At 34.6% G+C, this 12,035-nt stretch overlaps 1 protein-coding gene across 6 annotated transcripts in view; it reads right to left on the reverse strand.

The window, feature by feature from the left end:
• The window catches only part of LOC105690867 (protein held out wings), a 36,453-nt gene that overhangs the window by 3,164 nt on the left and 21,254 nt on the right, over positions 1 to 12,035 (reverse strand). Inside the window, exons 3-7 of one of the 6 annotated variants that reach the window (XM_020855196.2) lie at positions 9,086 to 9,202; positions 7,542 to 7,685; positions 6,978 to 7,080; positions 6,394 to 6,696; positions 2,863 to 2,976 (exon numbers count right to left, since the gene is read on the reverse strand). In XM_020855196.2, the coding sequence (XP_020710855.1) occupies positions 2,894 to 2,976; positions 6,394 to 6,696; positions 6,978 to 7,080; positions 7,542 to 7,685; positions 9,086 to 9,202 (750 nt within the window). In that variant the 3' untranslated portion in view covers positions 2,863 to 2,893. Of the gene's footprint in view, positions 1 to 2,862; positions 2,977 to 6,393; positions 6,712 to 6,977; positions 7,081 to 7,541; positions 7,686 to 9,085; positions 9,203 to 12,035 lie in introns of all 6 variants that reach the window. The other 5 variants (XM_048657428.1, XM_020855193.2, XM_012409010.3 and 2 more) reach the window with 5 other exon arrangements.

Consider the following 12,035-nt stretch of genomic DNA (forward strand, 5'->3'; position numbering starts at 1 on the left):
CGTGAAAACAAAAAAAACCAAAAGTAAAATCAAATAAAAAATGTTATTCTCGTATCCTGCATTGATTATCACCAATGAAGTAGCGAGTTCGATGGTGAATTTCATTAAATATTTGAACACAATGAATAGAAGGATAAATTGCATTGCTTTGCACGGTATCAATTAAAAATTATTAGTATGAAGCATTTTGACTTGTGTGTATACAATGAAATGTGACATCCACTAAACAAAAACTCCTTAGAAACAACCACATAAATCCTGTACTAGTAATTACAAGTTATTTCTTTTTTATACAATCAAATTAATTAGCTATATAATTCACGAGGCCAATATATCCTCCCCGCGCATAGGACAGTAAAAAAGATAGTTACACGTATCGACATAGTCGTGTGGTATGAAAAATAATTTAAAACAAAACGAAAATAACAGTAATAATTATAATAATACTAATAATGATATGCGAAGTTAACATTTGAAGAAAACTTAATCAATGCCACTGAAACATTATATACTAATTATATATTTTATCCAACAATAAGAGCTGCACCCAATAACTAACTGGCATATGTTGTATACAAAGAGATTTTTGCTTTTTTCAGTTCTTCGATTCATAAAATGATTTTTTTCGGTTTCATTGATAAAATATTATTATTTACTACAACTGCCAGAGTAGAAATAGGTATACCAAAATAAAGTCAATTGCCAATTTCAACTGTGGCTATTAGTATACGATGCACTAGCCACTGCTACAGAGTTTTTTTCGTTTTTTTTTTTTTTTTTTTCCAACAAATTAAGTGACATTTGATTGAAATTCATTAAACTGACATAATCCTCTATATGTTATTAATTGTGATTATATTAATAATTGTAGTGATTAATAATATCCCATCAGCAAGCGGGTGTCAGAGGCTCATGAGTTACGCGCGTGTGCCATGTAGGACAGATCTATAGTATATAGTTCCAGGCATATCAAAAGCAAATATTATTATACAGTATTAAAAAATATGTAAAAGTTAGTGTCAACTTGGCCATGTGGAGCATTTTTGTTAGTTAAATAAAAGATGGTGCTGTTGTGCATTCTATAAATGATGGATGAAAATTGCATCTAATGATATAATAAAGGGTGTATATAATATAAAATATGTCAAGATGTTAGTGGTAGTACGTAAGAGGGTGGGACCACGCTGTTTTTTGCCTGTAATATAACACCCTGGTGTGCACAACCAACTTTACATAAGAAAATCGCATTGTTTCTTTTAACTGTACCAAAAAGATATACCGATTCACCGAGGAAAGACAGATCAATGAATAATCGTTAAAACATTTGTGCAAACTACAGGAACTCACTTTCGTGAACTTTGAAGAAATTCACCGTTTAGCAAAGTGGTAAGTGGTAAAAAATTTTCAATTTACTTCCGAATGATCTGCCGATCAATGGCTCACTGATAATCCATCGGTCATTTCAATGGAGAAACCTTCGCGTCGCATCACGTTACCACCCCTGAAGTTTACTTGATTGAACGTAAATTGTTGTATTCTCTCGTTTTTTATATATATATATATAAATATTTATTATTCACGTATAATATAACATATCTATATATATATGTGGATATATGTATATCATATCTACATATATCAGTTTATATACAAATTAAATGGAAGGTAAATAAGTGTTCCACAGGCACAAGTTGCCAAAATTTAACAAAATGCAAAATATAATATCCTGGAAAACATTTACAAAGTGAGAAATTTGAATCTTATATCGATACGAGCACCGAAAACATAATCTTTATATATCTTGTCCTTTCTTTTTTTATTGTAAAAACCACACTATTTCTCTCGTGACGTGTGATATTCTATTCGAAAATCATAATAATTATAGCAATAATGATAATAATAACTATAATTATAATTATAATAGGTATTTTAAATAAATGTATCTTATGAAGAAAAAATATTGGCAAAAATAAAAACATCAAATGGAAGACTAGTACTGACACAATCAGCTGGGTAGAAACAATAAGAAAATTAGCTGATTGTTATAATACATGTATTGTTTAAAAGACCGGGCAGCGCGTTATCTTTTTCTGTTTTAACTTATTTTGATTGTTCGTAAAAACAGATGGGTGCTCACCAACACGATCACCTGTCGTTTACCAGTTTGATATGATGACATTATTCAACACGAGTGAGCTCATTGGATAGAATTTTTCTAATGTTGCTTATACCTAGGAGCGGGGAGTTACGGCATAAGGCATTATCATCATGTACGAATTTCTGACTGCAGACTTATTAGCTTTTCATTAACATCGAATAAAATAAATTTTACAGGATGCACTAAGAAACGTGATAGAAAAAAAGAATTCATGGTTGTTGATCAAATGTAATTGACGATATTAAATTATTCAGGGCTACTATCGCCATAATTAACATGTCCCCATCTCATTGCAACAAAAGCTAATGATTTGCTTCAAGGTATACATCATGATCATCATTGCTGTCGCATACAATTCTATGGATTTGTGTTACTGTAAATAATTTTTCACCTTACTGCGTGTACCCAAAGAAACTAATTTTTTTTTTCTTGTTCAATTGTAGTGAATTTATGTGTCAGTAATGTGAAAAATCAAAGCACAATTCCGACTATCAAATCATTTTATAAAAAAAAAAGTTTTCAATTCAAATAAGACAACGTATCTGAGGATACGGTATCAGGTACTGAAATAAATGAACGTACACAATTCACTGGTTTTTTTTTTTTTGTATGCTGTATAATCTATATGAGTGCCTTTTCAAGACTCTCGCATAAATTTTCATACAAATTATGAATAACGTAATAAACGTTTGAGTACAACTGACCTTTCCGCGGAGGCGCGAGAGTACTCTGTATTCACGAGAGAGCGCCAGCCCTTTGATAAGGGTGCTCGCGAATCTGACCCAGGTGCCTACGCTGCTTGGCAGCGGCTGCTGCACCTGTCCCCAACATACAAACATCAGTAATCACCCCGCTAATGATTTAAATTAAAAAAAAATTCCACAGTTTTAGGTAACTGCAAAAGTTACCAATTCACTTATGAATCAATTATTGTAAAATTTCTCTGATTGTTGTTTTCTTTGTTCTGATTTTTTTCTTGTCTCTTTTATGTTCGTTACAGTACTAAAGTTGTGGTTTGTGAAAGATTTCACAGAACACGCACAATCAGACACAGACAAAATACATGTTCTGCTGTTGGACAACTTCGGCTAATAGTTGTCTTGTTTAATTTGAACTTTCAACAACAATCTCGAGTTATATTACGGGAGTAGCAAACTCTTGTGATATGTGTATTGCGACACTTTAGCTATATCAATATTAACAGAAATAACCACTTCTGTTTCAGCGTTGTCTATGTGACATGATAGAATATTATAATCCGTAGTTGATAACGTTGTTCGACTATTCAACATTTTCTACGCATTTCTCGGGCAGTTTTTACCTGCAATTGACTTGTCATTTTCATTCAAATACGAAATTATCCAAGTTTGCTACTTCCCGCTATCAAAACTCCAAGTAAAAAATTAATTTTTTACTTCTTCGGCATAACATAATAATTTTTATAAATATATATATTTAATATACCATATATGCATAACGGGGTGTGTCTATCGTAATATGTGATCTTTAAATGTCAACGACAATACCGGACCTTTGTTTTGTTTATCTCACTCACGTATGGCTACAAATCAGTTTTGATTGTTCATGATATCAGGTAAATTTTTCTACGCAACTAAAAATGTGTCCAGTTCTCCACTATTCTTCATAGCAACAATGAGTATTTTGAACGATACCTATTATCCGCTCTAGACCTTTTGTGTAAATACAATAGCTAAATCTTTATAAAAATAAAATTAAATAATCGTATAAAATAATATAATAATAGTTATGATAATAATAATGATAATAATAATAATAATATATAAAGTATAATGTACAAGATTCTCGTGGTAGCGTATTTAAATAACATTTTTACTCTACTTAAAACAGCTACAAATATACGCTAGAACCATCAGTCCTCAAAACATTTGTTTGGTCCCTGGATACTTTTCCTACACCTACTGTCTGTCTAGAATCCTACAGAATCAGCGTACCAACCACCGATGATTATTACCAAAAGTGTCAACGTCGTAAATTCAATCGATAATACCCGTTTAATATTATCTGATAGTCAAATGAAGCAAAACTTTATTCAATATCATTAGTTTTGGGTTTAAAAATTCTATTCACTTTTAGTCACACATTATAACTTTTTTTCTTTCTTGTTCACTTTGAGAGTGATGTTAAAAATTTTTGAATATGCAAGATTCTGATCGTCGAAAAAATTATATTAATCACATTCTCTATTCCTCTGGAAATTTATTAAATTGGTTCGAACATCTGATTCGATATACCGGATACTTGCAAATTCTCGAAACGTACTTAGCTAGATATTATTTGATTATGATATTAGGGTACGTATGAGTGTGAATGCGAGGTAAGTAAGTTCCGTAGGAAAGGCGGACCAAGTTAGTTGTTATTCCTATGTTAAACCAAACCTAAATAAAGGGATTCAATTCATGTGAGATTCTAGTGGTATATTGTAGTGTTATCGCTTTCGAAAAATTCTGTGAAGCACGATAGTTCGCGAAATAATTTGAAAAAAAAAAAATATATATATAGAAAACAAAATAAAAAAAAAAAATATCGCATAAATTAAATAGAACAACGAGTAATGAAAACCTAGCAAATTCTATTAATAATTAACCATCACCATATTACTAATAAATATTTCTCAACGGATGTTAAAATTTGTTTTTTTTTTTTTAGTACGGATAATGTCTTCGAGTTAAAATGTTCTTCTTTCCTAAGAACATGACATTAGCTATTAGAAGATCTAAAATTTAAAATATCAACGGTACGTCTCTTTTCAAGCTAACCCTACGATAAAATTCTATAAAAAATTCTGAAAAAGCTATTACGCTACATCTATCTAACGTGCTAGTTCAAATAAATACATATGTTTTCTTATGTCTCTTTTTTTCGTTTTTTCTACCTTTTTTTCTTTCTTTTTTAATATAATAAATATAACGATTATGAATGGCCTTTGATTATTGCATCGAGTAGTACACAAGAACGCGCCACGCAACCGGACATCTCGCTGAAATGCAAGAATCCGTTAGAGAGTATGCTTCCAAATCATGCTTACAAATATACATAAATATGTACCACGCATAGGTAACTGCAATGCACGAAATTAAAAAAAAAAAAAAAAAATTTATACATGTAACTACTAATAATAGAATTTTCTTTCGTATAATCCTATTCTCCGCTGTATATCTAATGCCAATGATATTGGCGTATGCTATGTACTGCTCAACAGTTTTTATACACTGGCCTCTAATTAGCCTGTCATTTCAAATACTGTTTGCAGTTATGTATATTTTATACTAGTCCCAAAAATGTTTCTACACCTGTAAAGGTGATGTAGACGATATATAATTTTATCCCATATTTCGCAAGATGTTTGTAACTTGGAATGATTTTTTGACAGAAGTCAAATGTAAAAATTTGTAAGTTTCGAAGAGAATAATAAAAAAAAAAAAAAAAATATATCGTACGTGATAACCGCATGGAACCCTTTTTTTCATTTCCTTATGGTTAGTTTCTTTTTCATGTCCATGTAGCCCGACGCAAACGTTTCGAAGTAAAACCCGGCGGATAGCCAATGGATTGTGATCTGAGTTTTAGAAACGGCTTCCGTTTCAGAGAATAAAACTACCTCGACTTTAACTCCTCTGGCCTTACTGCTCTATACATAAATTAACATGACGCCGACAACTACTGTACATACGTACCATTCACATAATATTACCATTTACTTTGAATAAAACGTGAAAACGTTCGATCTGAAAAATTGTCAATGTGTCGACTCTACCTAAAACTTTTTGGACTAGTATACTTACATTTTTCATCTGCAACACGTTGGTATAATTATTTATATTAATAATATTTAAAAAACTAAACCTTCGGAACAACGTCATGTCGCTGCTGAGATAAACCTGTGTATGTATGACGTTTAGACAACAGAGAAAAAAAAAAGAAAAAATTATGTAAAAAAATAATGTACATATGTTACGCTAAAAATTCTGGTGTTATATCAGAACGGACTCGACTAGTAAATGACTGATTCAACTATTTTCTTTCTAAATATCTACGCTATGAAGAAAATATATTCTAGAGAAATATTATATTATATCATATAATGTAATAATCTGCGCTATACTTGGTAATAATAAAAACTAATAACAAGGTAATTGAGTATCTCATGAAAGATACGTCAACTGGGGCCTAGCGTCAGCGAGCAAACAACCCACCAGAATGGTCAGCTGTAGCGTACTCGGTGAGAAGAGGTGAAGCTGCAAGTGCTGCATAGTTCGCATAATCTGCGTATGGAGTGTAAATTAGACCATGAGGATCTCCCGCAGACATAAGGGACCCAGGTGGTCCTGACCCACTTAACAAAGAGGCAGCTGTCGTTGGCACTGATATCCTCGGAGAAAGGATCAACGGTGCTCCAAGAGGCGTACTTGGGTTCCTCATCGGAGCAGTTAATCCCGGTAAGAGTCGCTGTGTCTCCGCTGCCGCTTGTGCAACGCGCCTCCATTCCTCGTCACAAGCTGCAATATCAAAAACTACGCTCACTTTCTAGACTGTACTTTGAAACAACAAATGCCTTCTGTAATAATGAATTTACAACGAATCGAAATTATTCAATTTTTGCGAGAGCGCATGGAAATGGAGCAAAAGAGATGATCGAGGTCAGTCCGTCTTGATTAGTTTTTTTTTGCAATTTTTTTTTTCAAAGAAAACAGTCACTTCGAAATTTCTTCAAATGTCATCTATGGCAAGCTCGCAGAATTAGAATCTGCAAGGATAAATCAATCATGACAAAAATTACCTGCAGCGGCCGCCACCTTTGTATTCGAGTCACGATATGTTCCATTTATTATGGCGAGCTCCATGAGCTGCCTCTTCTTTAACTCATCTTCACCATCTGCCTGCTAACAATCGATATCACCGTCAGAATGTACCACAGTGAAGAGATCAAGATTTTTTACGAGGCTCTCGGATAATTCAATGACCTAACAAGACTCGTTACATTGAAATTCAATTATTTTTGTCAATTCGATCAAATGGCTGACGACAGCAAAGAATTCAACCACGTTGCGTGGTAAATGGGAATCCGTTAATACCTATTCCACCGCAGCTCTAAAAGTTACGTACGACAAACGTTAATTCTCATCAGCCGAATAAGGCCTCTGAATTTCAGCGCGATTGCGATCTCTTTCACACGAGTTATTCAAGAACAGAAAATGAAACGGATCGTGGTTACGAAAGTGAAAATTAGATTCAGCAAACGTTACGAGTTGAATTGCTAATCCTTTCGCTAACGGCTGTACTGACATTGAATTTATTTTGTTTTTTTCAAATGAGAGATATCTTATGATTGGAACTGTCTCACCACGGGTACGAGAAGTTTCCTGACTTCTTCCACGGCACGTGCGAGTTTTAACGTTGCTCGATTTTCGGTATCTTCCACCGTCAGTAGCACATGCAGCTCGTCTGTCAAGTGCTCCCAGTTTGGTTTACCTCTGTTTTGTTCCTCCTAGGAAATTAAGATCAATCGTCAAATTGATTTCCGGGTGAAAGAGGAGAAACAAAAAATTACGACGCCTCTCTTCTAATACGAAGGAATGTGAACATAAGTAAAATATCTCATACGGAAATCCGCCTACGGTACAAATGATTGAAATAATTTCACGTGCGGATATGGTAAGTAAAAATTTAAAAAAAAAAAACAAATCCTGAAAACGAAGCACAACTACATGCACAAAGTGTGAAACCGACGAGTACACGGTATTGTGATCAAAAAATAATTGGCCGTGACAATTTTTTTCTTTCCATCTACAGTTTTCAATGCGAATGTACTTACTAGGGTAACCATGTCAATGGCAAACGCAGCTTGAAAAAAGATTACATATATACTTTTTATGCTTCACTCATTCGTATCTTATTTCGCTATAATAGCGAACGATCAAGTTTCAGTACCTACATTGCAATATAAAATAATCCATACAGATATTTTATAACAGCGATGTGGTTATTTTTCAATTTCCATCATCGGAGACCGGCGATACGTCCCTACGAGCACATATAAGAAATAATTTCATACTTTTCCCGACTACGATAAATCACATCGAATCGCAGCTTTTAATACCATATACCGAGCGTCGTACGTGAGAACTTTGTAAAATCCTTTGCTACGAACGACTCCCTGCAAGTTGATTGGTTGTGATACCGATTAGAAAACTAAGTTCGCCAGGTGTTCACCGTCGCTAACGAATAAATCACGATACGAAGAACCGATATGGTCGTTGCATAAAAACGAGGATCGGTGACTCGGATTTTCGAAAAATGATAGAATTTCGCTCCTCGGAAAAACGACGAACGCGCCAAAAAAATCCGCGCAATCTCTTCCACGCGATTCGGATTCCGTATATACTCGGCACGAAGGTGTTCGTAGTAGCGGAGGTAAAAGTCGGTGAGTGACCCCTTTGCCTCCCACCTTTAGAATCGCCGTGCTACGTCGGTGTAAGTCGGATTTTCCTGCATCGGTATTAGTTTTAACTGTGCACAACCCTCGGCGATGTACACATGTGCAACAATATACTTATAAGAGTTTACTCTGGGTAGTCACGACTTCGTTCGAAACCTCGGGTCGCCATCCGTTTGTTTCCAAATATAGTCATGTATCGTTCTTACGAGAACGCCTGGCACACGTGTACAAGTATCACTTTTTTTTTTCTTTTTTTTTTTTCGAGTGCATATACCGATACCCACTTTACACGTGGTATTTTCCTCATATATTTTTTTTTCCCCCCTTTCGACGCAACGAAGAGCACAATTAACGGTAATCGATTGCGATACAGGAGCCAAAGATCTCGATGAAATTTTCTCGCCTAAAATTTTCCATCGAATCTCATGCGAATTTATGGAAAAACTTACCTTTTTCTTGTCTCGCATCGAGCCCTTTCCTCGAACCATGATTTTGCATCCAGTCTCTTGTTCGAGTTGTTTGGCGGTCATACCACGTGGGCCTAAAATCCTCCCAACGAAATTGAACTGCAATGAAAAAAAACAAGGATTTCACTAAAAATAAAATATTCGAGGAGAATAGATTGCTTTTGAAACGCACTAGCCGGTAATCGGTTAGACTCGAGAGTGGCAAAGAGTGCAGAAGTGTCTTCAAAAATATTGGAATCTCAATTAAAATGGTATTTAATTTTTTAATTTTATAATTCCAGAAACAATAACTGAGGCTGGAGAAACGGAGTAATTCAATTACGCGGTACATAATTCTAATTCCAATATCTAGAAGAGAAAGACTTGCACGGAGTGAAATGCAAATTGAAATACGTATTTTCTCCCAAACAAATTTATTAGAGAGATCCTAATTCTTGACTCGATGTTACCTGTATATATATTATAATTACAATTTACGATCGCAATCAAACCATCCACCAATCAATGTCAGAAGTTTCCCCGTACACATCTCGTCACAGATACCACTACATATGTATACGAAAAGATGATATCGTTGAATCGAAAATCGTAATAGAGATTGGTCAAACTTATCTGAGTGATAACCCAGTCGAGGGATTCTAATGGTCTGGTATCCATATCATTGCACTCTAAAATCTATAATTCGATATCAACGATTCACCACGCCCCCTTATATGGCTCGCATCGAAATCCATTCGTTTCTCATATTTTATTCTCAATAAAAAGCTCCTCGCGTAAAGAATGAAACGACGGTGTGAAGTGAGGGAAAAAAAAGCAAGGATAAGAAATACGAAGGTCAGAGAACAAAAAGTTGAAGTACAGTTGTTGAAAATTTTTTTCTACCTCTAGAATCTACCTAATGCCATTAGACGTACATTTTACACAATTTTGGAATCGCGTGTCAACGAAAATACTTTCGGCACGGTACATAGGAATAATTTTCAGGTAATTTGAATACACGTGTAAGTGTCGACAGGTATACAGCGCCATGAATATCCATATACAAAATTATTTAGCGAATCTTTTACATAGGAAATAGTTATATGGTGTGTAATAAATACTCGTGAACTTTTCAGCGCGCTATATAAGCTCTGGAGGAAGTGAGAAATCTCGACTAGAGGTGAGCGCATACAATCATATCCGTAGCTCTGCAGGTCGATATAGCATATAGGTATGTCTATACCGAGGTGTGTAAGCGAGTTGCGAGAGAAATCTTTGAAAGAGAATTTAAATAAACGACAAATAAGACGAAATGATCGAGTGCTATCAGAGGTACTATCTGGGATTCCGAGATCTGCTTGACACGTACGAATAAATTTTTTTCCGTCTCAAATTATAGATAAATAAGTTTCATTCGGCCACCCCGTAGGTTAAGAACGGACGATAATATATTCAACCATAAGTTGAACCACTTTCTATTCAGAATATACATATAAATATATACACCGACTGGCAACTGGTGTATGTCTGCCCGTTATATATTCGGTGATTCATATTAATGAAGTAGAAATTGTAAAAAAAAACGCAAAATTTTTTTTTTCTACAAAATTCTGCGATAATTTCGCAGATAAGAGAGACGTCGGTCGGAGGAGAAGACTACGTTGAAAAAAGATGAGAAATATTTTTTTTTTCTCTAAAAACGAAGATGTAACTCGAACGATGTAAAGAAAATCTGACGTAGTTAAAATGAAGAAGAAGAAGAAGAAGAAGAAGACGAAGCGTTACATAATCGTATCTAAAAATACACATCCGATAATGTCAACGTCTGAACCACCAGGGTAGCTTCTTTGATAGATACGATGATGTGTATTTATTATACGTACAACCCCTGACCGTGCAGATCTATCGAAATTCAACGGAAAATGAGACGAAAAAAAAAAATTCAAAAAATCACACAACAATTTATCTGGTATTTTAAATAACGCATCCGTGTATAACTTAAAAATCCCGTGTTATATAATTGTAACATGTGTTTGACGAAAATAATTTCATTCGGTTAGCGCACATGAACTTACCAATGCACACGAGTGGGAAAAAATATTTACGTAAAAAAACATTGATATCGTAACGTAATAGTTACCGTGACACACAATTGAGCACGAGTGCAGAAGAAAGATTTAGATAATAACAGCTGTGAGTTATACGCGTATATATGCGATTCATGTACCTATTATACGTATACAAAACGATTGGCCAGCAATTGTGATTTAAATTGACGTACAGGCATGTGTGACTTGTGTATGTACGGTCGAACAACGACGACAAATATTACGCCCGCGTGATAATATCTAAATGAAATGCAAACCTTGAGAGAAAAAACTAAATCGTATGAAATAAATCTTCATCTTCAAAAATTTGTCTAGTGCGTGGTGCGCAATTGAAAAATGGAGCATCTACGCAAATTGATAGACACACGTGTACGTTGAGTAGTAAATACATGATTGGACATACGTATTTTTCAAGTTTCTTGATTAATTAATTAATTTTTTACTGTCAAACGAATCGCAGCACGAGTATCACAACCGTGTATTTGAATCGCTGTACATCTTACGCGTCTACAGAGAAGATACGATTTTGAATAACCGCAAATACTTGCACCGCAAATGGAATCTCGAATTCACTGTATACTATGTGCAACTCGTCAGTGAGGTTAGTGGCACGAATAATTCAAGATCATAAGGTCACCGTAACATACGAACATGTGCAAACGCATATCGCACATGTACAAAAATACGACTGTGCAGAGGGTACGTATGTAAACGCGCTCGGGGCAGCTGCAACGGTAGAATTTTTCGATTCTTATGGCTTCGCACTTCAATTTTGATCTGAAATTCCGAGCCCTGAATAATTCAGGACACATCTAAGCGTGGAGATCTCGGCGCTTTTGTTATTC

This window comes from Athalia rosae, chromosome 6 (assembly GCF_917208135.1).
Source record: "Athalia rosae chromosome 6, iyAthRosa1.1, whole genome shotgun sequence".
Lineage (NCBI taxonomy): Eukaryota > Metazoa > Arthropoda > Insecta > Hymenoptera > Athaliidae > Athalia > Athalia rosae.